The 27,398-nt window shown below is 38.4% G+C and overlaps 1 protein-coding gene and 1 long non-coding RNA gene across 14 annotated transcripts in view; both read right to left on the bottom strand.

Moving 5' to 3' along the window:
• LOC129772822 (kinesin-like protein KIF21B) overlaps window positions 1–27,398 on the bottom strand; it is a 142,939-nt gene that overhangs the window by 13,439 nt on the left and 102,102 nt on the right. For 8 of the 13 annotated variants that reach the window (XR_008742646.1, XM_055776312.1, XM_055776315.1 and 5 more), the window contains 6 exons: window positions 16,500–16,583; window positions 16,126–16,362; window positions 15,592–16,057; window positions 15,323–15,525; window positions 9,552–11,482; window positions 8,719–9,117 (listed from right to left, as the gene is read on the bottom strand). Coding sequence is in view for 11 of the 13 variants with exons in the window: in XM_055776312.1 (XP_055632287.1) it covers window positions 8,719–9,117; window positions 9,552–11,482; window positions 15,323–15,525; window positions 15,592–16,057; window positions 16,126–16,362; window positions 16,500–16,583 (3,320 nt within the window). In the remaining 2 variants the exon portion in view is untranslated. Of the gene's footprint in view, window positions 1–47; window positions 8,599–8,718; window positions 9,118–9,551; window positions 11,483–15,322; window positions 15,526–15,591; window positions 16,058–16,125; window positions 16,363–16,499; window positions 16,584–27,398 lie in introns of those variants that run through there. The other 5 variants (XR_008742647.1, XM_055776317.1, XM_055776316.1 and 2 more) reach the window with 5 other exon arrangements.
• Window positions 12,634–13,375, bottom strand: LOC129772823 (uncharacterized). The gene is made up of 3 exons (XR_008742648.1): window positions 13,085–13,375; window positions 12,854–13,026; window positions 12,634–12,782 (listed from the first exon to the last, which is right to left on the bottom strand). It is a non-coding gene; the product is annotated as an uncharacterized LOC129772823 (long non-coding RNA).

A 27,398-nucleotide genomic window follows, 5' to 3' on the forward strand; every position in this document is an offset into this window, starting at 1 on the left:
AAATAATAGAGAAATTGTGAATTTTAGCTTGGATTTTCAATCTACAAATAAGGCTGAACACACGAACAAACAAAAAATAAAACCGAATTGTCAACTTAGCATGTTTTACTTGAGAATGGTATCTATGAAATGACGACTCAAAATGCAATCTTGTTTTTTAAGGTTTGTCCATTGCTAGTGATGGAGTGTATACCACGACGACTTCAAATGTGGATATCCCAATATCACATCTCACCAAAAACTCATCAAGTTGTTCGATCAAAGCCAAATTCAATGAATCCAAATTTTACGCAGGATCAAACCGTAGTTTCATTGTGTTTTAACCACGACGGTGTTATAACATCGCTTTGAAACACAAAAAAACGAGTATTGTTGATATGTTTGGACTCAATAATTGACATGCATTATTTTTTTTACGTAGGACTAAGTTCTTCAGTAGGGGAGTCAGTAAAATATAAAAAACCAGAGGCGTCTCGTCCGCCTGTTCAAACTGTTCATAGGACAGGTAGACAATCTCAGAAAAAAGTGTGTATTATTTCACATTTGCAACATGAATGAGGTTATCGATGGTTATGTTTTTCTAATTTCTATATTATCCCAAATATTCTTAGCATATTTTTTATTGTGGTGGAACTCAAGCGCACCGTGAAGAATGTAATCTGATGGCTATACACTGGAGTCGCTTTTCACGCGGGGGATACGTGCCGCGTAAAAAAAAACCGCGTAAATTCCGAAATCTACTTAAAAAACCGCGTAAATTCCAAAATCCGCGCATAACAAAACCGCGTAAATTTCAAAATCAGCGTAAAAATGAACCAGGTAATTTTCAAAATCCGTGTAAAAATCTAACAAACAGTGATTTTTTTGCATGCTACAATCATGCTATCTGTATCTTCTTTCATTTCTCAGCTACTAATCAGTGATATAATACACACTTCGTGAAAAGTCACTTCAATCAGCATATTGAATTTTTACGCGGTTGATACGTGATACGCATAAATTGCGAAATCCGCGTTAAAAAAACCGCGTAAATTCCGAAATCCGCGTATAAATAAACCGCGTAAATTCCGAAAACCGCGTAAAATAAAACCGCGTAAAATGCGACTTCAGTGTACTTGATTACATCACCCAATTCGCGCGCAACACAACCTTAAAGCTACGAAATAGGCAGTAATGACTACCGGGTTCAAACCTCTCATCTGAACCCACCGTCATCCAAACAATGGGTAAACACAGTCAACTACGCATGAAACGATTACTACTACTAATGCGCCGCTATGCGTAAAAATGACGTTTCAGGTTCAATGCTGTCTGCTGAACAAAACCGATGGAAACGATGAAAAATACACACCACCACTCTTCAGGGTTTGTTCGTAGTTGTCATCGTTCCCTTTTCTGTTTCTCTTTCTACTTCTGACGTCATTTGAGAGAGACCACGCGAGAGTACACAGCACCAATCACCTCGAACGAGCGTGATGTAAATAAATAAACGAATAAATTCATTCATTATTTCTGTGGATGTGGTGGTGTTCTTTCGTTGATGTGTGGACTTAATTCAAGCGTTTTTTATCGATTTTGTTCATTCGACAACTTGAACCTCAGCTCGGTTGGCTCAGTTGTCTACTTACGTTTCAAAACCGCCGCTGCATTGGCCGGACATGTGGATGAAATAGATGCATTTTGATCTTAATGCTGACAGAATTGTGGCCCAAAGCTATGATGGTGCTACTGTAATGTCCGGAAATAAATCTGGCGTGCAAACATTGGTGAAACAACGGTTATTCACTGGATATATTCACTTTCGCGCACACGTATTGAACTTGGTTTTGCTCCACTCGTGCACAAAAAAAACAAAAAAAAAACGTCAAGGATTACAATACGATCTCATCTTATGCGGCATTTTTCTCACAGTCATCAAAACGCAGCGAGACATTGAAGCAATTTATGGAGACCAAAATACCAAATGTTTGCAAAAATAGTTGATTTGAATTATGCACCTATCAATGAACGTTTGGGTGAGATTTACCTGGCCGCAGATGCTGAAACTTTTACTACAACCAGAGGTCTCCACGCACTCATGCTTGAGTTCAACACTGTATTCTTGCAAAACTTGCAAAAGCGAATATTTTTGCACATACGGATGTTCTTTATAATTTTTTTTCAAAAAAAAAAGGAATTATACGTAGTAAAATTCGTGCGTAACGTCAAGGCTTGACTTGCTTCTATATAGGAGCTCAAAGCAGATCATCTTTTAAATAGTACGCTCAAAGATGCAATTGATGTATTTGGCGAAACTATGAATGACAGAAATGACATCAATTGTCGTCGTTTATATGAATCGATTATAGACAAAATTATTGACGAAATGACGAAACGATTTAAGGAGCTAGATGAATACTTGTAATTCGTCGCTTTGTTGAATCACGAAAAATTTACCGACTTCGATGTCGCATTTCCTACTAGAAATTTGAAAATGTTCATTTCATACAACTCGAAATTCGATGAAGCAAAGCTTTGTAAATAGCTGACGGCTCTTTTTAAATTATGGTCATAATTCCGAATATCGTTGGACAAAACCTGCATCAAACCTTCTCCGAAACGGCTGGCCAGAATGATACAGACATTGCCTAATACAACGGAATGTTGAAAGAACTTTTTTTGTTGTTCGGTGGATCGAGAATTATTTGCGGTCGAGATCTGACCAGAAACGGTTATTCGGAATTATGATAATGACTGTGGAAAAAGATTTCCTTTATGAGATAATGCAGATGCCTTTATTTTATGGGGAAATTATTGATACGTTTACGCTCTGTTTTTGTGTGGGTGATAGGGACCGCACAAATAATCGTGTTCGCTACACAATTTGAAAAATAAACTTTTTGTTATGCGGTGAAAAGGGACCGCATAAAAAAAGTTTCCTTAAGAAAATAACCCAAATCTTAATGATTCCATTCGTGATCAACATTCGATTTCCTTTTTTCACTTTAATAAGCGGCCTACTCACTTGCGCAGATCATAAAATCAACTCTTTTCAAACAAACAAAACAAAACATGAGAATAGGAATTAGCTGTCCCTATGTGGAGCGATGAAATATATATCAAAGATGGAAAAAATGACTGATGACTTCATTTTTTTCAAATACCACACAAAAAAGTCACACGGTGCCCAGCATGAATTACATGAGTTATACGGTCAATCCCGGAATCAACAAGCAGTTCAACGTATTCAGCAGTACTGCCAGACTAAAGAAATCGAATGGCACTTCATTCCACCAGATGCCCCAGAGTTTGGAGGGTTATGGGAAACAGTAGTCAAGTCCGCCAAAACCCACTTGCAGCGTATCGTTGGACCTGTTAAGCTAATATACGAAGAATTTGCAACAGTCCTGGCTGAGATTGAAGCAGTGTTGAACTCTCGCCCCTTTTATAGTATTTCAAACGATCCTGCCGATCCGCTGGTTATTACGCCTGCTCATTATTCAATTGGACGTCCTCTCATCGCTCCAGCCGAACCATCGCTTGAAGATATCAAAGCAAACCGCTTAGATCGCTGGCAACATCTTAAGCTAATGCGCGAGCACTTCTGGCGTGCTTGGATCCAGGACTGTCTCAACACGCTGCAACCACGGAAGAAAAATTTACAAGTGATGCCCAACGTTCGTGAAGATATGATTGTTCTTCTACACAACCGGACCCAGCCCCCTCTCCACTGGAAATTGGGTCGAATCTACGCAGTGTATCCAGGAAGTAACGGTCTGATCCGAGCAGTTGATGTATCCGTGGATGGTTCGACTTTCCGGAGACCTATCAACATGGTTTCAATTCTGCCCATCGAAGACAACAATTCCAGTCGAAGTTCATCACATCCAAGCAGATCGTAAGTCGTACCGATCGGGGGGAGTATGTTCGGTATGCCACCGAAACGCAACAGAAAAAAGGAAGAAAACATGTAACATTTATGTTCGCCCAATGACGGGTATAAAAAGGCAGCATCGTCAGCTAAGAAAGTCGGTGGACACCGACTGCACAACATCGTTGCTGGACGAGCTGGACGGCGAGGGATCGAGTGCCTTTCTCAAGGCAAGAGGGTGGAGGTGGTAGCGCTGGAGTAGAATAGAGTAGAGTTTTCAAAGGGCCTTTCTGAAGGCTAGAGACGAATGAACTGCAAAAGTTTAAAGTCTCTATAATACAAGACCTTCCTTCCTTCCTAAGAAAGTCAGTTGTATTCCAACCTTTGTACGCGTAACATCGAGCAAATAAATAGAAACCTATCCAAACAGTGTTAATCTATTTAGACCAAGTGTGTAAATCCACATACGAACCCCACCCGTGGTAAATCTGTGTGGACACCTACATGCAACCTAAAGTCTATTGAAACCGAAATTCCAGATTTACAGTCCACCTTTACTCAGACTATCCTGCGTCCGATTCAGGATAGAACAGATGTAAAAAAAGTAAACTATTTAAATAAGTTGTGCGAACAATGTGCTAAAGTGCAGATTCGATGTTGGGCGACATTATTCTCCCACAAGCACGGTGCGCACCAATACAAGGATTCCCACACCCAGCAACGAACTTCAACTGATCAGTAAAGTTGAGCGGAAACGGAAAAGCACACGAAGAAATAAAGTGAACCGCAGTCACAAATCCAGCATCAACAGCAAATTCAAATCAGCCGGTGAGTTCGTTCCATCGCTTCTTTTGTGGAGAGTGGCGTCCAGCGAGGACGCCACGGAGATTTTTTATTATTGCCTACCCACAATTGGGACGGATTGGACTGTAAGCCGAAAACACTTCCAACAAAGGATTTTGGTAACCATTTTCCATGTCGTAATTCGTAGACAATGTAGTCCAAGTAGCAATCGACACAAAGCATTTTAACTAAAAGCACAAAGCACAATGAACAAAGTCATGACTATTGAAAATGTTTAAAGACACACGCACCGGAGAATAACAGAAATGAGATAGAAACATGGAATAATTAGAAATAGAGAAATTAGGCCTAGAAACTAGTTTGTTAAATGTAATAAACCGTTTAAATGTTGTTCTTCGATTAAATATAGCTAGCATCTAATAAATATGCAATTTTGATGTTTGGAGGTCTGCTTATGTTACTTGTTTTTAAACTTTATCGTTACCCGTCTTCCCCTTAGCGGGATTTGAATGGTAAACTTCGCAGTTCCATTGATTACGTGTTCTGGTGGGGAATAGCGACCTGGCCTGTGATGATCATTCAGGCATAGGTGGAAACTTCGGTTTCTTGTAGGTTCAAACAAAGTTTGATGAGGTTTCAGCTGGTTGTGGAGATTTAGTTAGGATATCGTGGCCTGGCTGGAACGATTCGTACTTTCACTGCGGAAGTAGTATTTCATGAACTCGCTCTCGAAGGGAGTCTCAACCGGGCAAAAACGATCTTGGCGGGCAGTCTCCTTCGGGAGTGGCGCTTAAGCTGCGCGCTTTTAGAGGATCGGCCAGCCCAAGCCTACATGAGTTTCAAACATCTATTCATCTTGATGAGGGAGTCAATGTATCTGCCACTGATGTTGCCGTCAATTTTGATGATTTTATTAGAATTCTTATCAGCATCAAATCGTCTTCTACTAGATTATTCCCAATCTTTACGTTTGTTGTCAAGATTATCACAGCATTGAGCATGTTGTTTGATCGTATGAGGTGTATCTTGTAGCAGGATCGAGTTTAGAAAAGTATCTTCAGTCCCGTGGAAAACAGCTCATTGTGCTGGTGCGGGATGTGTTGGCTCGATTGGACCAAATCTATCTTTTCCTTAAAACCAAATTGTCCGAATCTCCTTATCCTCTCCTCTCTATGATAAAAATATATCACCCTATTAAATTAGAGTCGTCTGCGTTTTATCGATTCCTTATCCTAATAATCATAAAATAAGCTAATTGTAAATATACTTCAGGATTAAAAATACATTTAGGATTTGGCTTCATCAATTGTATATAACTGAGCCTGTAGAATAGATGATTTATTTAAAAAAAAAATTCTCCAATATTGAATGAAAGAAGTATTCCTGACTAGTGAGGAGCAAAGTGGTCTTGAAAGTTTAGTTGATTTAGATGAAACACAGAAAACGAAATCTATTTAAACTGTGGATAATTTAATATTTTTTTAAGTTATTCTAGAATACAAACAATAGTGTAAATAAATTTCATTAAAGTCCATTCCCAACTGACCATTCAAAGTAGCATTAGTAAACATTCGTTGCTCCGTCAAGCCTTCCCTAGTTATTCTATAACAACACAAAGATGGTCAATTGAGGGCCCTGAGTTTGAACTCACGATCGATCGCTTGGTAAGCGAACGCGTAACCAAGTGGCTACGAAGACCCCCTAATTTCAGGTTGTAGCATTTCCGTTCATTCTGTCAGTTGTCTGGTTGATCCTCTAGAAAAAGCTTCTTCTAGAAAGGGCCTTCTTTACACGACATTCATTCACTCTCTCGATCTTCAATCAAACCTCAATCATAGCTGTGCTCTTTTTTTATCATGACTTGCATATATCGATTCTGCTGCATTATCGCGCATGCTCAAATTTTTGTAGATTAATTGTTATTTTTTTTTTCAATTTTTATAAACATCTAAAACATCCTTTATTATCATTGAGACGAAGATGGCAGTTCATTCTTCCATACACATACAAATACAACTCGTAAAAATTCGTTAAAAACTACTTCGTCAATTACAATCTCAATAATAAAATTACATTTTTGGCATGTGACATGCATTGCCGTTCAAAACCCGTTAATGTGGTTGCCCTCTTAATGTGCTTAGGCATCGAATTAAAATAAGTAACACCTTTGAAAAACAGAGAGTTATGTGACACTCTACTTAAGAAATTATAACATACGATGCCAAAGCGATAAAGTGCGAAATTTTTGAATAAAAGATGAAAAAATTGATTTTTCGGATCACTCCAATGAAAAAATAAAAAATACGGGTCTAATACTTGGCGATAAGTAACATAACTACCAATTTTAACGAAATCTGAGAACCACAATATCGGATTGACATGGAATGGCTGGAAATATTTGGTCAGCCTACCCAGAGAGTAGCCGTAGTTTTAGTCCTAGAAAGCAGTAACATTTTCAGTGAAATGCTGCTTAATGAAAGGCTACTTTCCCACATCACATACACCGATACTGAGAACCATAATCTTATCATATAGGGTATCGTAAAAATAAAGAATGTTCCTTTGTTTCTGTGGCCGTGGTGGAGTCAAAATGTCTTACTAAAATATCACTTTTATTCATATTTTTCGACGTAATTTCACAAATATTCTCCGCCCGCTTTCACATTATACTCATAATCCGTGGGAACTTCAAGAAAATGTATGTTTTTCATTAATAAAACACTCATGGATGTGGTAGACAATCAAATATGAACACAAATACTGATGTCATGATTTTAAAAATAGTCTTAGCAGCGCATGCTATGCCGCTCGTAACTCCACCATCTTCATTATCTTTTTTCCATGAAAGGACTAGTAAAAGATAGAATATCAACCCGCTTCAAAGCTTGCTATGTGCTCCAACACAAGTTTTTTTTACTGTAGTGTTGGAATTGAAAGAGGAGGAAGAGGTGTTCCATAATCCGATACCTTTTTGACGATACGTACTTTATGAAGTAGAAGAGCTTGAAACGTTTCCGTATTAGGTTCACCTCATTGATGTATATTAAAACAAGAAAGACGATGAGGCTGCCCTGTGGACACCCGATGTGATTGAGAATGGTTCCGATTGAACATCATCAATTTTGACGAAGTTTGAACGTAGCGCACCATTTATGTTGACCGTCCATAGGAATTTCGGCATTGTGACATTTTCTTGGGAGTAGATCTCCGAATCGGCTTCAAAGGTTGAAAAGCAGGATTGCCCCAGGGAGGAACATCGGTCTTTACTAACCAACAAACTGCTAACTAGAAAGAACGAGTCAGGCAAGGTAATAGTCGAGAGCGAGTCTACATTCAGACAAAAATTGTCCGACAGCGGATCGTTTTAAATGTTTGAAAGTATGACATCTATTACTATATCGAGAATATCCCATAGTTTCTCGTCCATCAATCCAGATAACTGAGAACACAAGGTAAACATTATGACATCGCTCCTGAAACCCGTTGCGAAATTTAGACTAATGAGAATTCAGTTTTTTGTTGGGAACTTCGTAACCAAAGAAGCTATCGAGTACGAACGGTTAATCCACACAAACATATCGAAGCAGTTAATCACATTCGCTTCGCATCAAACAGAGCAAAAAAACGCTCGGAACACTCGGAGTACAAAATAAATGCATTTACTCAATATCGCTTGTCTTCCACCACCAGCATCGATGGCCGCAACTGCTCACCAATGGCGACCAGACTGCTCTCCACCGTACGCTTGAACTCGAGGAAATGCTGAATTGGCAATAGGCGATACATTTGGTCGACAGTGTCCAGCAGAAGGAGGATCATTTTTCTACAATACATATATGTTTCATGGATTTTGTGAATAAGTGCCTCTCCTAAGAATGTATCTCTGTGAGCAACCAATAGATTTGCTGAAAGCTTCCCATGCAGTGTTATGCGGTTCGGCAGCCCTGTCGGAAATGGTTGAATTTCAAAGAAAGGTTCATTTTGGGGATTATTTACGAACACACTTTCAACACTTCAAAGTTATGGAAGGAACCAAAACAAAACACATCATCTAGAATACTCACTTCAAGGAACCCGGCGCACTAGGAACTCGCGACAGCGGCACAATGTTACGGTTGGTGGTGGCCGCAATTGGATTTCCGTTGCTGCTGGCTATCACAGGCACATGCTGCGCGTCACCAGCGGACGATGCGGCGGTGTACGAGCGAGTCATACCGCCACCGCCACCAATATATCCTCCATTCTCGTCCTGTGGAGAACGTTTCTTCGTGTCATCGTCATCTGCCGAATCCTCAAGATAAATACAAATACCCACTTTCTCAAGCTTGCTGCTGGAGGTCGGGGAGCCGAACACCTCTAAGGCGGCTCCACCGGGACCTCCTTGTGGCAACGAATCCTGACCGACAGCGGGCCTTCGTCTTAGCTTGGAGTTTCTGTAGGTGACAATTTTATCATCGTTATCGCTGTATTTAGTGTGGAGAAATAGAGTTTTTTTTTCGTAAATAGGGGTTCGTTTCAGGATGGGATGAAGTTAAATGGATCGGATGCGGATGGGGAGAGAAAAGATAAAAACTTAAAAAATGAGAATTTTTTCCAAACATTGTGTTTTGATAATTTTGGATTAGTTTACATAGATTTTTAAATGGAGAATTTTTACATAACATAGCGCTTATGAACTAGTGGACACGATTGCTTCATAGAGGCAATTCTTTTTGCGGATTCTTTCACTGACTTGAATTTTTCTTCGGCTAGGGGATGGAAATAGTTAAAAATTAACTATTATTGGGGGTTATGTGACATAACAAAACATTGATCTAGTACGTAATTATCCACATTGACCATTGTTTACACCAGCTCCTGAGGATTAGCAAATAAAAAATTCATTATAATTACTCACAGTTCCGTGCTGCTACTAGGAGAAGGACTTCTCGTAAGGGAGTTTATCACATGGGAATTGTTTTCCGTATACTCAGACCGATCACCATACGCGGTGGTCATTCCATGGGATGAAGCTGCTGCGTGTAGCATGGTGTTCACCAAATTTGAATTGTTGGACTGTCCAGAACTGAAACTAGTGTCGGAAAGTGTCGCTGCCGGCGTTCTCGCCAATATATGCTGCAGCAACTGCTGTTGCATGCTGCTGTCTTGTTGAACCTCGTTCAGTAACGCCTCACGTTCCTTCAGTCTCGTTTGCGTTAGGGCGGTCTCGCAAACTTGTGCAATTGAGGTTCCGCAAAGTTTTTCCAGAATAAATTTGGCTTCTTCTACGGTGCGAACATTCTCAAGTATGTTCTGCAATTGCAATTGTTCCGTGGCGGATTCCTTGCCCTCTTCAAGTTCCATGATGGAATGCTGAATTTGGGTAATGTTTTCTTGAATGTAGTTCATGTTAGCCATGATCGTATCTTCCTCGGATATAAGCTCCGCTGCATCCCCCAGTGCTTGTCTCGAGCGGACGTTCGCCAAATCACGACTCAGACCATCACGCTCCTGTAGTAGACGTTCAAGCTCTCTTTCAAGTTCCAACACGGCCTGCCGACTTCTTGCCGCTCTTGTAATTGTGCGTTGCAAAGCTTCCCACTTTGTTTTGAGATTCTTGGTGTTCAGTGCCGAAACAGATTTCTTGGGAGGAAACCGTCCAGCAGCCTTCATGCTCATCATTCCGCGTTGCGTTTTTCGTAGGTTAGATACCTCTTCCGTTTTTCTCTTCAACACCTGATCTTTAGCCGCTCCCTGAGCCTGAAGGGACTTGATCATGTTCACTTGCTTCCTACTTTCCTTTCTGAGCTGAGCAATTTCACGCGTTTTCCTGCTTTCCATCTCTTTGTGCCGATTGTTTTCCTCTTGAATCTTTTTCATCAAGCGAATCTTAATCTGCTTCAACTCACTGAGCTCTCCTCTGAGCGTTTTAAGCTGAGCATCTTGGGCTTGCAGTTCCCTCTGTTGCCTCAGATGTTCCCTTTGTGCCATTTGTAACTTTTTCAACTCCTTCTGCATTTCCGACAACTTTCTTTCGTATTCTTCCTTTACCTTCCTGATTCGATCTGTCGGAGCGCCTCCACCGGAAGCTCCCGTTCCACTCATATTCGCCAGAACCTGGTCTCGCTCTCTCTGCGTGTTGACGATTTTAACATTCAAAACATTGAGCTTCTCTTCATACTGCTGTCGCATAATCTGCATCCTTTGCTGCGATAGTTCCAGTTGTTCGATCAACTTCGATTTTATTTCAATATCCGAGCTTATATCATTAATTTCCGCCTGTAGCTCGCCCGTTTTGTCGTCAGATTCCGTATCTGAATCACTATCAGAACCATCCTCCAAGCTTTGGATGCTGCCATCGTTCTCCAGCCCAGGTAACGATCGAGACATCAATAGTTCCCTTTCTTTCTCCAGCTCACGCTTCGCCATGTTAATGACCGTTTCTGTAGAGTTCTCAATGAACGAATAATTACTTTTCAGCCCTAGTTTCGACGGACAGATCTGGGTTTTCTTGATTTGTTGGAACATCTGCTCGGACTCGATCAGCTTCGCTTTGAGTTTTTCAATTTCACCGATATACCCAGCGACCAACTGCTGAACGGCCCCACCACTGTTGCCACCATCTCCGTCTTCACCCTGCTCACCGCTCTCACCGGTGCTACCGGATGACCACCCGGACAACGCTTGTTGCGCCTGAAGCTGTGCATTCTTGTCTGTCATTGAGTTCAATGCTTCTTGCATTGCCTTCAGTCGCTGCTGTAGTCGTTTGTTGTCCTGTAGCAACATTGCGTTCTCCAGGAAGGTATCCGAAACGGCGGCATTTCCTTCCGAGTCTACGCTGCGTTTGCCCTGTTTAAAATAAAATTATGGTTATTACATTTTGATACATTCGACGAACTTCATGCCATGCATTGGCAACACTATCTAAGATTTCAGTGAAACGTTGTGGGTGTGAATACATTGGTCATTTGAAAAACTTCGCATACTTGAAATCTACCGAAAAGAATTAGACTACTTTTTGAAAAGGGCCAAAGTTTTTTTTCTCATTTTTTTACGAAAAATTCTAACTCAAAAACTATAATACCTACAAAATTTCTGTAATAGAATGAAATTTAGGAAATTGTTTCTCTTTCATAAAACAATAGTTTTGTTTCAAATGACTGTGGAAAAAATATATTTCAAAAATCGAAATTCATTTTCCTCAAAAACGATTGTTTCGAATTGAGCCGTTTTCGTTGTATTCGCCTCTGCCTCAATGTTACGGAGAGAAAAATCGGAAAACTCTAAGGCCGTCTACACATTAGGCAACAGCAACCCGATCTATGTTGGCGATGTCAATCGCATCGCCAACTCAGCTCTGCACATTGAGACAACTCGAACGCGATGAATTCGTTAAGTTTTTATCCGTCATCATAAACTGCCTAATCGCTGGCAGAGATGCCATTTATTTAACTGCCGAAAAAATCATACGGAGAGCAAATTATGAAAAATTGGTTTGAAAAAAACTACTTTACTTGGGATTTTTCTTAACACCAGGCAAAGAAAAAATAAATAAAAACTTAATTTCACAAATCATCGAATGAAATTGAATGCATACGCGGCTTCTTAAAACTACAATAGAATCAAAAGGGCACATTTGAAATACAATTTACACTATAGCAGAAAAAAAATCTGCTTATCTGGCATTCCTGGATGTACTTTTTTCGAAGGTATTTCATCTCATATATCAAACAATAATACCATTTTTATTTAAAAAATGTACCGTTGTGTTAATATTCCTTCGTGTGTACAATAGATTTCAGAATTTCTTTTGGGTTCTGCTTTTTTTCTAAATTCTAAATATTTCTAAAAAATGGATGTGTATATTTATTTTTCGTTGGAGTAATACCACAAACCAGCAAACAATATTTACAAACATAAAAAAATCATTGAAATAAGAATACAGCCGAAAAGAATTATATAAAGAAAACAGAAAAATTTTCAACCATTCTTCTAAAGAATGATTTATGTATACACTAACGCTAAAATGAAAAATTCTCCCAGGGGTCACATATTCGCAGACCGCACCTTCGCACATGGTACAATCGAGAATCAGGGATGATAACGGTTTCCCGGGAAATCTGACCAGAATTATCCAATCTTAGGCTATCTGTTGGTATTTGTTGAATCATTATTATAACCGACGACATCAAGCTAAAGGTGACATATTTCCTAACATACTTATTTCGGCTCGCTGATAACAACAGACAGCAACAATTGCTGTTAACTTGGAAAAAACACATCCAGCGGATTCTGTGCTTCTTGCTCAATCTCCAATATTATACGCATCCTTGACTAATTCAGCACTCTTCCCGGACGGTATATCAAGAGAACTTGCATATTGATGGCATTTCCTAACGTCAAACGAATATATATTATATATAAACTAAACCAAAGTAGCAAAATACTTACATCTCGTTCGTTTATAGAAACAGATGCGCCAATATTGTAAACACTGTTTTGCATCACCACTGACAGATATTGAAATTCAATGAACGCAGAAATCAAAACGTCAACAGCAATTGAACGAAAAGGTTGCCGACACAAATCGCGCGCGACTCGACATGCTGAGTTGAATCGAAAAAGTTGGTCCGACCAAAGTTGCCAGTTGCCTAGTGTGTATGCTCCCATTTGATTACACATGTTCTCAACTTTTTTGACAGATTCGTTAAGTTGCTTTCCAACTTAGGTTGCCTAGTGTGTAGATGGCCTAAAGGAAGGTCTGAAAACTCGGGATATTGGATTCTCATATGTTTTATAATAACTCTGAATTTTGTTTTCACGCGATTAATGCGGGCGCGCAAAAAAAATCTCATAATTTCAAGCAAATCGCGTAATTTCGAGAGAATCGCGTAAAAAAAGATTGCACACACACCCACCACAGTCGACTCTGTGCTGCATGATTCTCTCCCACATTTTAAATAGATCTATTTATGGCTTAATTAAAATCGATTGTTTATTTAGATCAGCACATGGGCTCACCAATCAAACCATCCGGCATCCCCTCACTCCAGTTTCAATTCCGAAAAGGTTCATTTTTTTTTGTTTTCTCTATATACACTCGACAAAAATATTAGAGGAACAGTCGGAAATTTTAAGTGATTTTCAACATGCTGAAATTCGTGAAAAATCAACGCATATCGATGGGATGCACATCATTTTGAAGCTTTAACTTTCAGGTATCAGAATATTTTACGTACATACTTTTATCTTTGTGTGGGCGACAATATCGGGAAGAAATGAAAAAAATCGATTTTTCTTTGTTTTTTCAAGAATATTCTGGACTAACGCAATTTTTTGTTAACCAACTCAAAAGCAAATCCAATCAACCTTATCAACCAGCTATTATTTGGTTCCAAGAACGTTCCTGTAGGACCTTCCCACACCTAGATATTTCAGTTTGAATGAAAAATTACTCCTTCGTCTTTGATGATGAATAATTCAATAAACAATCATCGCACCGCAAATCGAAATGCAGTTTTGAAAACTTCAATAAATTTAGCAAAAGGATAATTTGTTACTTTGACGAAAAAAAATTACTTAATTGTTTTCTGCATCGATTTCAAAAAATGTTTAAAAAAACAGGATGTTTGTAGTGCTTTACAAAATCCACTCAAATTCTGCAAATATCGCAGTAAGTTCTAATGTTTGAAGGCAAATTTTCAACCTAGTGTATTCCCTAAATATCTGTAAACGTTTCATATTAATTTTTCAAAGTTTGGAGTAAATTAGATGAGCATTTTATCGCAAATCGTAGTTTTCCGGTATAAGTCATACGCGACTCTCAGAATGAACGATTCGTGAACTCTGTCGTTATCACTAGCATGACTTTTTTTTATTGTGCTGCAATTACCCAATATTTATGATTTACTATAACTGAGCCAAACTCATTTCATCAAATGGAAGCAAAAACTGCTATATTCTAACACTGTTAATATCGTTGTTTTGTACAGCTTAATGAGGTCTCCTGGATGGGCACCCCACCATGTTCCGGTCATTGTTTGGAGAAAATTGATTCTTTGCTGGCATTCCTGTTTCAAATACACAATGTGTATTCCCCAGGTACATTAAGAGTCAAAGTATACTCCGAGGTACTTGGAAAACATAGAGTGCCTGATCGTTTTGCCGGGTAGGTGAACCTGGAATTTGGCGGGTTCGTGCTTCCTAGAAAAAACGACCATTTTCGTTTTCTCCGTAGAGAATTCGATACCCAGCTTGGATGACATGTTGGTAATTGTATGGGCTATTCATATATATTTTTTTAGGATTTAAAGAACGTTTTTGGAAAAAATAAATTTCAATTTTTCAAACATTTTTTTCAGTGTTATAATGTGTTAAAAATGTTAAAAGTTAAAAGTGTTAAAAATTAATCGTGTTTTTTATGGAAATTTAAATGACATTTCATTCTTTGGCATAAATTTTGTAGCTATTATACTTTTTATGGTGGATTTTTTCGTAGAAAATTAAGAAAAGTAGTCTAATTCTTTTTTGGAGATTTCAAGTATGCTAACTCCTGAGACGAATTGGCATAAAATTTGTCATTCAAAAAGTATTTCCCAAACGAACCGACTGCAATCCGGCGCGTTGCAATGAAAACATACAAAAGCGAAAACCGCACCGCATTATTATTAAACATTTGCACACACTAACCTGCTTGTACTCGAGCAGCTCCAGCTGCAGGGCAGCAATTTCACGCCTCAATTGTGAGATAGTCCGCGAGCTCTGGTCTTGATTGATTTGTACTTTATTCTTGATGTTGCGCGCCCGGTTGGCATACTTGAGTGTGTTGAGCGTTTCCATAAAGTCTCGATCACTTGGTGACACGCAAGCAATCATGATAGTTTGACTGTTCCCTATAAGGTTGCAATGGAAAACAATTTATTTGAGCGGTTATCGCATTTGCGGCTCCAATTACATACCTCCCAGCGAATCCTGGAGTAGCCGCGTCAATTTGGAGTCTCGGTAAGGTACGTGCGTAACCTTTTTGGCTTTGTCACCCAGCGCGGATATTACGTTACCCAGCGCCAATAGGCCACAATTGATTGAGATTCCTTCGCGGGCTCGTTCACCTGTCGCTCCTGTTCGCTTCAGACGCTCCGAACCGGCCAAATCCACAAAGTGAAACTTCGAGGTGAGTGTTTCCAAATCTCCGTCTGGATTACCACTTTCTTCGGCACTCATCACCCGTTGTCGCCGGATAAGGATTGTGAAAAGCGCGTGACTCCGGGAGGACTGTTCATTCATCTGTGTTGAGGCTGTGGTGCGTGCCAATGCCCCTTGCTGCAAACATCGTAGCGCATCCTGGGGCCCAGTGAGAGGTTGTACTGTTGCACCAGCCACGGAGATTCCACCGCTTGAGTCTTCGTGAATTTTAAATAATCGCCCCTGCAATAGATAATACAGATTACACCATCACTATTTTGTGAAATTACACTAGTTCTATTCATACATACCTTACTATACGGATCGAGCAGATCTATGATTTCCTCATTGTACAGTTCCATGAACTGGGCCGCTACGCTAAACTGCAGGGATCCTAAAAATTCTCCATCCTCATCATATGGATTTTCTTGCAGCTGGCCAATTCCTTCGAAAAGATGCCGTACCGCACGTGGGATGATCCCTTCTTGGAACTCAGGAATGTCTCGTTCGAAACCAGTTCCCATTGTGTAGGTTTTGCCAGAGCCAGTCTGTACGAAAAGTTAATACTTGTCAATATTTATTTGAATCGCTCCGAAAAAAAACCTCTTAACACAGCCCGAACATGGGCTGATTAAATTGAGTGGAATGTGATTAATTACAACATTTACAACACGCACGAACTAACCTGGCCATATGCTAACACTGTTGCATTGTAACCCTTGAGGGCGCCTTCCACCAGCTTGTCAACACAGCTGGCATACACGGAAACCTAGGGTAGCGAAAAAAAAACGAAAATGAAACATGCAGAAAAACAAATTAATTTGCTTTTAACATATATATCGCTCGGGTCGATTAGCAGCGACCAGAAGCGAAAACATTTCAGAAACAAGAAAATAAGCATGGTCAGTTCTGAAGAATTTGAAGAACACATGAAAATTTGTACAGATAGGGAAAAACATTTCGTCCGATTGAGATATGATCATCGATCAATTTGTTGATAATTTACGGGTTAAGGGCGCCGCTTTCGAAAAACGATGCAAGAATTGATCATTTAAAGCTCCATGCATGCAGAAAACATATCTGAATGCGCGAACCTTGGCCTTAGCCCCAGTCATCGTCGTGAACCTTCAGGAGATGGAGAAGCCGCTTTTAGGGGTACTCTTCAAAAAATACATGGTCATTCATGGTGCTTGCGGTAACGTAAGGTGAATTCCGCTTTCCTCAAGTACAAATCGCAATCGAGGGGGTCTTTGTAGCCTAATTGGTTGCGTGTCCGCTTCTAAGCGAACGATCATGAGGTTAAGTTGAAATCATTGGGACCTTGGAGGTCTGTTGATATAAACAATAAACAATAAACAAAAAACCAATTCATAATAAATTATTCCTTTCCAGTCGCACCACAGCAGAAACTTCCTGACCGTATGCACTGTTGCCACATCTTCATCCGTACTGGAAGGGTTAAAAAACTTTCTGATCTGTACATTTTCTTTCTAAGACTAGCTGACCCGGCAATCTTCGTCCTGCCCAAAATTTGTTTTTTTGTTATCAATACCTTCAAACATTCACGTTTTCTTACTAAGCGCATGTTCATGAGTCCAATCGCAAAACTGTTCATTGATTGATCTTCTAATCGACCCCGTTGAATTAACCTTTTACTAAAAAATTCCTAGTACTTCTACCAAAACTCATCATTATAATATCAGATTATTTTCAGACACAATTCTCGTTCAAGATTTTTCAACCACTTGCAAATAACATGTTTCTCCGTTATATGGAATAAATGTTTGATACAGAAAATATGATAGAATGAAGACAGACCCCTCCCCTCTTCTCCCCTTGAAGAGAGAGGGAGGAGTGTTTATTCACCATAGAAACGTTCCGTGTCCTCTAAAATCTTCACATGCCGAATTTGGCTCCATTTGCTTGATTAATTTTCGAGTTATGCAGAAATTTGTTTTTCATTTGTATGACAGCCCCACCTAAGAGGGGGGAGAAGTGTCGAACCACCAACATTTATTGCATCCTAAAACCTCTACATGCCTTTTGTTTGATTAGTTCTCGAGTTATACGAGTTATTGCAGAGATTCATTACTAATACACTATTGTAAATATTTCCCTCCCGCTATCTCCCCTCCTTGTTTATATTTAGCATTACGGCTGCGTAATTTGTACCACCTAACAATCGTCAATCATAGCATCAAAAAATGAAACGATTGTTGCATCGCGACAGGGGGTTTCAGCCTAACGACGATGCACTATTTTTACTTATGGGTTATGAAGCACGCACTTACGAACACAAATATCCATATAACTTGGTTTGAAGCAACACACACTTATCTCCGTTTCACGCACTTCTCAAGAGAAGCCCCTTCTGTGTAGCTCAGAACATTGATGCAATGATTACAATGCCAGAGACATCAACGAGTAAGTAATTTGGTCGCGTCAACAGCTCAATCCGAAACGAAGACATGTGATTGCGCAAAACAAGAAAGAACAAGCGATGTTCATTGCTTCGTATCTAGAACGATACTGAAAGTGTGCCTCAGCGAGATCCACTGTTTATACTCTAAGCCAGGGGTTTCCAAATGGTGCTCCTCGGGAAATTTATGCTCCGCGAAGTTATACCAAATGCTTCCACTTGAAACCCCATCTTGAAATTAAACATTCTTTAATTCAATTTCCTGGGCACATGGTGATTTATCTTGTTTACTTCAGGTCAGATATCGTGTAACTGCGACGCGCAACCGAAATAGAGTTGTTCCCAGTTGGATAATGCCAATGCAAACAGGATTTCTTTTATTGAATAAAAAAAATTAGGTGCTTCGTTAAATGTTTTTGCTATAAAAAGTGCTCTGCCATAAAAAAATATCTGAAAACCCCTGCTCTAAGCAATATCCCCCTTAGTTCTTCTTCTTTTCCTTTGTTCACGGAGGCTTTAAATCTTACGATTTCCCCTTCGTTGGTCGTCGATAAGTTGCTCGTTATTGACGGCATGGGTAGAAAATACTCACAAATCAGCAGGATGGGAAAATGGAAACGCTTATAGTTCTCATGAATTTCAACCATTTACACACCAGGGGATTGTAATGTATAGCATATTAAACAAACCTTAGGGAATTTCCGATTCGTTTGGTATGTAAATCCTCAAAATCCGTTCGCGGCAAAAATAGTTATTGACGTTAACTTTATTTCATAAAAACGTGACCTGTTTTCTGATTTGGCACCCTTAATGAAAGACGTAATTCTACGTCAAAATCTGTTTAATGAGCATAAAATATATTACGAAAGCCTCGATTTACTTATCTGTTTGCTGATATTTCTACATACTCTTACTAAACATACAATGCTTACTTTTTGTTGTTAGATGTTTCGGGTTCCCCACAAATTCTTAGATTGCGTCCATCGTGTCGTTGCTGAGCCGATTTGGAGGCTAAGTTTTAATGTCGTTATAATCAGAAAAAATCGCTCGACGAATACCAATGAATAACACGTTGTAGGAATGTTCAAAACGAGGCTTCGCTTCGATTAAAAACGCGAACAAAATTCAATTTTTTCAGGCATGCAGTTTTTTGATTAGCAAAGAATTGTGTTAGCCTACAAAAAGTTTGGAAGAACAGAAAAAAATCATTTTTTTTATTTCTTCCTGATATTTTTGTGCCCTACATCTACACCCACCCAGATGAAAAAGTTTTGGTGAAATATTTTAAATCTTGAAAGTTGAAGCTTCAAAATGATGAATACTTTGGAGGATATTTGAGAAAAATTGGAAAATTCGAAAAAAAATGACTATGCATACTTATACAACCATTCCATGCCAAACCGATATAGTGGTTCTCAGATTTTCGTGAAAAGCGTTAACTTTGTTCTTTATCAGAAAACATTAGTCCCGTATTTTTTATTTTTTCGTTAGGGTGACCATTTCTATTTTAGGGTGGTTGGTAAAAATCAATTATTTCCACTTTTCCCAAAAATGACTTTTTTATAAAATTCATAACTTTTGAACCACTGAACCGTTCTAGAAATCGACATATCAAATTGAACCCAATGAGCTAGCCTTTTATTAAAAAAAATTGAACCAGCAAAAAAATGGATTTTGTTTTCGTAATTATTGATTGTAGTCGTTTTTTTGTTGTTTTCATGGCTTTGGACTAGAGGGCGCTATATATTTTTATATTTTTTCATGAAAGCTGAGGATTCTTTACATAACATATCTCAATATCAGAGATGCTATTAAAAATCATAACTTTTGAACTACTGAATCGATTTAGATGACCGACATATCAAATTGAAGCTTATAAATTAGTTATCTATGCATCTATGAAATCGAGATATGTTATGTAAAAATCCTCAGCTTTATATAAATATGAAAAATATAGCGTCCTTTAGTCCAAGGCCATGAATACAATAAAAACGGTAACAATCAATAATTATGAAAATAAGATCCAATATTTTTTAATAAAAGGCTAGCTCATTGGCCATAATTCGATATGTCGATCATCTAAATCGGCTCAACAGTTCAAAAGCTATAATTTTTAAAAGAAAGTCAAGTCAAAAGTGGAAAAAGTTGATTTTTCAGACCACCCTAAAATGGAAATGGTCACCCTATCGAAAAAATGAAAAAATACGGGTCTACTATTCTGCAATAAAGAAGAAAACTACCACTTTTCATAGAAATCTGAGAAGCACTTCATCGGTTTGGCATGGAATGGCTGATAACATATACATATCGCAATAACAATGTTGCGTAATATGCACTTCAAATTCCTTAATTTTTCGTTACATTTTTCGTGGGATAACTCCCCTATATAGAATTTAAAGATGTAGTCCTACGCCAAAATCCCTCGGTCAGAACGAGAATCGAACCCAACACGTATGTCAGTATTAGCTTCAAAGGATCTGGCCGGGTAAGGGAGTAAAAAGTACCCCCAAACCAAATCACTAGCTGTATGGCAAATATTGTATAGGATATTAAGTAAGAAATTTTGGCGGTTTTTTGAACCCCTATGTGGTTTAACACAGGATCTTTAGTGAAAAACGTACTTTTTCGTTTATTTCACGTAATTCTCAAAAGCTTCGAGATAAAAATTTGAAAAAAAAATACAGAATGTGCATCTAACTACGGTGTATCAAGAAAAATTATCAGAAAAAATTGAAGTACTAAAAACAATATTGAAATTTGGATTTTTTTTATTTATAAATTCAGTACTACTCTAATTTATATTTAAACTAACTGACCCGGCAAACTTCGTCCCGTCCAAAATTTATTTTTCGTTATCACATTCATGTTTTTTTTTTACTAAGCGCACGTTCATAGGTTCAATCGCAGAACTGTTCATTGATTGATTTTCTAATCTACCCTTCAAAATTACCTTTTACTATAAAATTACTAGTACTTCTACCAAAACTCGTCAATATAATATCATATTATTTTCAGACACAATTCTCGTACAAGATTTTTCAACCACTTGCAAATAACATGTTCATCCGTTTCATGGAATAAATGTTCAATACAGAAAATATGATAGAATAAAGACAGCCCTAAATAGGACAATTCCTTTCTCGAGTTTTGCACTTATCAACACATTCGGTGATCCATTTTTATTTATATATATAGAATAAGATGTGGGAGTGCGTTTTATCACAATAAAAAAAATCAATTGTCATGTTTGGTTGAAATATGTGTATTATTTTTACGGGATCCCCTCTCCATTTCAGAAGAGGGAGGGTGTCATACCATCATAGAAACATTTCTCATATTCAAAAACCTTCACATGCCAAATTTGGCTCCACAAATTTCTAAATAACTCGAAAACTAATCAATCAAAGTTTTCTAGTTATGTAGAAATTTGTGTTTCAATTGTATGGTAGCCTCCCCTTAAAGAGGAGGGAGGAGTTTCGAACCACCATAGAAACGTTTATGGATCCCTAAAACCTCTATATGCTAAGTTTAATTCAGTTTGTTTGATTAGTTCTCGAGTTGTTCAGCACCCTCCCCCCCTCCTCTTTAGAGAGGAAAAAGGAGTGTCAAACCACCATAAAAACATTTATTGCTCCCTAAAACCTCCATATGCCAAATTAGAACTGGTTTCATTTGCTCGATTAGTTCTCGAGTTATGCAGAAATTCATGTTTCATATCTATGGCAACTATGGCAGGAAGGAGTGTTGAACCACCATAGAAATTTTTCTTGCTCCCTAAAAACATGTCAAATTTGGTTCCGTTTGCTTGATTAGTTCTTAAGTTATGCAGAAATGTATGCTTCATTTGTATTAGAGAGGAAGGAGATGTGTCGATTCACCATAGAAACGTTTCGTGTCCCCTAAAACCTCCATATGCCAAATTTGGTTTCATTTGCTTGATTAATTCTCGAGTACACCCAGTTTTTTTTACGCGGGGGATACGTACCTCGGGAAAATCCGCGTAAAAACCGCTTTAATTCAAAAATCCGCGTAAAAAAAACCGCGTGATTTGGAAAATCCGCGTAAAAAAAACCATGCCACTTAATGATAGATATCAAATGGGACTATCCTTACGTAGAACGAAAGTAAAAAGTTGATTGTTACTTGCTTCCGAAAACGCGTAGTTTTTTCCTGCAATTTCGTTGGTTACTAGTAGCTGTAGTTCGGTTTTCCTCACGAATGAGGACATCTGCTGTTGCTAGAAGATTCCTTTGTGATGTGTACACTCTACTGCCGAGGCACGTGCAGTACCACTGGACTGGACCGTCCAGAGCTAAGTAGACAAAGAAATCCATTCACGAATCGCTGCCCGTAAAAACCCCGCCTCGTTGTACAGCCCGCTGAGCTACCCATTACCTAACACCTAAAATCCACTTAAGAATTGTGATAAGGTGCAGCACTAATATTCTAATATATTGGAAAATCCGCGAAAAAAAAAACTCGTAAAAAAACCACGCAAAAAAAAACCGCGTAAAAAAACCTGGATGTAATGCATAAATTTCTGTTCCGTATGTATGGCAGCTCTCCCTTAGAGAGGGAGGTGGAGTGTCTAACCACCGTAAAAACATTTATTGTACACTAAAACCTCCATACGCCTAATTTGGTTTCATTTGCTTGATTAATTTTCAAGTAATGCAGAAATTTGTGTTTCATTTGTATGGCAGCCCTCCCTAAGAGAAGGGGGAGGAATATCTAACCACCATAGAATTATTTATTGCACCCTAAAACCTCCATACGCCTAATTTGGTTTTATTTGCTTGATTAATTTCCGAGTAATGCAAAAAAAAAAAGTTGTGTTTCATTTGTATGGCAGCCACACCCCCTCTCCTAAGTAAGGGGGAGGAGTCTATAACCACCATAGAAACATTTCTTGCATCCTAAAACCTCCCCATGCCAAATTTTATTTCTTTTGCTTAACTCTCGAGTAATGCAAAAATTTGTGTTTCATTTGTATATGAAAAAAATGAAGGTACATCTCGCGATCAATATTTTCAAACAGTTTTTTCGTCAAAAAATAAAATGCAAAAAAAAATTTAAATTAATTTTTATTTTAACTCTGAATTTAATTTTATTTTATTTTGATATTCAGTACTACTTTAGTTTGTATTCAAATTTCTTCCTACGTCTATTTTAGTAATATGTGCTTTTTTCAGAATTTTTGGAGTTTTTTCGCGGTACAAAAAAAATTATATATATTTCTAAATTTTGAAAAAAAAATTTACTTTGGACCCACTTTTGCTCTAATTTTTATTTATTATGTGTTCTTATTTCTACATGTAGCTTATTTTTTTGCGCGGAAAAGAAATGCTTTTTTGGAATTTGGGCATTTTAAATCTATTTTGCATTTAGAGAACCAGTACTGCTCTGATATTTATTCAAATTGTGTTCCTATATGTCTAAATTTTGTCGGCATATTTAGAGCATTGCGTTGTACAAAGATTTTTTTTTTCTTGTATCTTAAAATATATGAGATTATCTTTACATTGGTTTTAGATGGTTTACCAAATTCATAGGAGTCAGCAGTACGATAGAGCTCTGTGAGAAAAAATAATGTCCTTGTGGAAAGATCATTCGAACTAATGAGAAGAACACTTAAAAAAATCCAAATTATTATTATTTTTTTAATTTTAATCTTACAATTAAAAACCATGATTATAATAAAATAATCGATTCCAAGAAAATAAAAATAATAATGCACACGATGAAGAAAATTATTTTTGTGTCTCGCAATGCTCTTAAAAATTCAGGAAAAAATTACGCCAAATGTAGAAAAAAGACACATGCGAACGCATCTAAATAAAAAATAGAGCAGAAGTGGGTCTCAAAGTTATATTATTTTCAAAATTTCGAAATTTTCGAAAAATTTCAAATTTAAATTTTTTAATAATAAATTATTAGATTTTTTGATGAAAAAATTATTTGAAGATATTTATCGATACACCTTAGTAAGATGTACTTTCAGTATTTTTTCTTATTTTTGTCTCAAAGCTATTGAGAATGGCATGAAAAAAAACCGAAAAGGTGCATGTTTCACCATAGATTCTATGGTGTACCATATAAGGACTCAAATATAGGGTTTTCCAACTTTAAATTCCGAAAGTAAATTGAAATAAAACACCCTTAGAATTCGAATTTCGATTAAACTTTTATTTCAAATGAAAGTTTGGTTTATGTCATTATGTGTGAAATACAACACCATTAAAATGTCCACTTCCTCGCACACCTTGATCCGGAACAGGTAATTTTCGATGACTTTTCGGCACATATGGGGCGGTATCTCGGTCATAACTTCACGAATGTTGTCTTTCAAATGTTCAAGAGTTTGCGGAGAGTTGGCATAGACACGGCCTTTCGCATAACCCCACAAAAAAAAGTCTAGCGGGTTCAAATCGCATGATCTGGACGGCCAATTGGCATCACCAAAACGCGAAATTATGCGTCCCTCAAATTTCGTTCGCAATATGGCCATGTTCGGTCGTGTTGTGTGGCACGTGGCGCCGTCCTGCTGAAACCACATGTCATCCGTATCCATATCTTCAATTTGTGGCAAAAAAAAAAAGGTTAACATGCGGCCATAGCGCTCACCATTCACAGTTACCGTCTCGCCGTCCTCATTTTCAAAGAAATACGGCCCGATGACTCCACCAGACCATAATGCGCACCAAACAGTGACTTTTGGCGGATACAATGGCCTCTCAACAATCACGTGTGGATTTTCTGAGCCCCATATACGGTAATTTTGGGTGTTCACATAGCCACCGAGCTCGAAATGCACCTCATCGCTGAAGAAAATTTGATGCGAAAATTCAGCATTTTGCTGCTGTAGTTCGTTCACCCAATCGACGTATGCCCGACGCATTCCATGGTCACCACGCTCTAATTTTTGTACCAGTTGGACTTTATATGGATGTAGGTGCAAGTCCAAATGCAAAATTCGCCACAATGATGTGTTTGACAAGCCCAATTGCTGAGCACGCCGTGGAATCGAAACATTCGGGTCATCCTCCACACTGGCAGCAACAACAGCAATATTTTCGGCCGAACGCACATTACGATGATGCACAGGTTTCACAATATCCGCTACGGATCCAGTTTGTTCGAATTTACGCACTACATTAGCGATTGTGTGCTCTGTAGGCCGTCCATGACGACCAAAATCCGTCCGCAATGCTCGAAAAACATTTGCGGTTTTTCATTTTTAAAGTATAATTTAACAAAATTAACACGTTGTGCGATGCTAAAACGATCCATATTGTAAAGTGGCAGACATTCAACTAACGATATGACGCTTTGGTTGACAGCTATGTCAAACGGTTGTCAGCGCAGGGCTGTATACTTTCGGAAGCCCGAAATGGAAGACCCTGTATATGTTACTACTGCCAAAATGTTTTATGTAGTACCCTATGCAATATTTCCCATACAGCTGGTGATTTGGTTTGGGGGCACTTTTTACTCCCTTACCCAACCAGACCCTTTGGAAATATAAAAAAATATATTTTTTGTACCGCGCAACACTGAAAACAATCGGAAAAAATCACGCATATCTAGAAAAGCCGTAGGAACACAATTAAATATGAATTATATTAGTACTGAATCTCTAAATCCCAAAAAAAAAACTCAAAATTTCAATATTTTTTTTGGTATTTCAATTTTCGATAAAAATTTTCTTGATACACCGTAGTAAGATGCATATTCGTTTTTTTTTTCAAATTTTTATCTCGAGGCTTTTGAGGATGGCGTGAAATAAACGAAAAAGTGCGTTTTTCACCATAGACCCTATGTTAATATAGATGTACATAGGAGTTCAAAAGAAACGCCAAAATTTCTTATTTAATATGCTATACAATATTTGCCATACAGCTGGTGATTTGGTTTGGGGACACTTTTTACTCCCTTACCCGGCCAGGCCCTTTAGAAAGAATTGATTATGACAATTTCACTTCACTATCTATTACTATCCTCGACAACGGGCTAATACTGCATGGGACATATCGATTTCCACAAATTTATAAAATTATCCACATTAGGGTGTCGAATTATGTATCTATGTATAGGGTGTCGAACTATGTATTTTTCTTCAAAACTCTCTGAAGAATGAATAACATGCTAGAAATCATGCTAGGAGAACACTGACATAAATGTGCTGCAGTAGACTTAAACAGACCAATGCATACCTGCAGCAGCAGCGCATTTTAGTGTTCTACTTCATAAAACAAGAACAACATTTACCGTGGGTACTCTAGAAATGTATTGGGAAAATTTACAACAACATTGAAGGGCATAGCAAATAAACATAAACACCCCGTCGTGGAACAAACCAAGAGGAACCTACTGTGAGCCACTCGTAGTAGTACTGCTAATCATGTACACAGTATTTGTTGGGCAAGCCTTCCTCGAAGTATCGGTAAAGTGAACGGAAAAAAGCTTTACCTTTTCGCTGTGGGGCGAATATCATGAGGTGGAGGGCTCGTGGACTGCACATCCGTTACTTCGTGTTATTTCCCGCATCAGATGTGTGTACACAACACCAGAAGGAGAAGCAACTCTGGCTGAAAGTTTTCAGTTTTGCCCATATGAAGACACTTCAAAGAACCCTACACACGTAAGTCATTGTGCGGCATTTAGTCTCGCCGCGAGCAATATTTAATAACATGACGACGTGACATGCGAAACGTGATGTGAGTTCGCAAAATGGCTAACCCATCACCACACGTGGAAGGAAAAGTGCCTTCTTTCACTTTATAATGGTAGAACCACGCTATTCCTGCGGAGAAAGGTGAATCGTGCGCGTTGTTTGTTTTTTTTTTCACTATCTTGATTACTTCACTTGTACATAAACACAAACGGGAGGACGACGGCACGACACCATTCCGGTTCTGTTTATGCTTGCGTAGCGTATTGAGATAGAATGGAAGCATGAATGAAACCGCGAACATTTTCGTTAATTACGCGGTGCGATGTCGCGCACGGGTTAATGCTCCCCACAATTAGTGGGAGTGATCCAATATCGCGGGTGCATACATTTGTAAAGGTAAAATATGAACCTATGGTTAAGCACCCACCAAACTAAATTTCATATCTAGTTTTAGAGCAAAAGGTTGGTATTGAAGCGGTAATTAAATACTT

This window comes from Toxorhynchites rutilus, chromosome 3 (assembly GCF_029784135.1).
Source record: "Toxorhynchites rutilus septentrionalis strain SRP chromosome 3, ASM2978413v1, whole genome shotgun sequence".
Classification (NCBI taxonomy): Eukaryota; Metazoa; Arthropoda; class Insecta; order Diptera; family Culicidae; genus Toxorhynchites; species Toxorhynchites rutilus.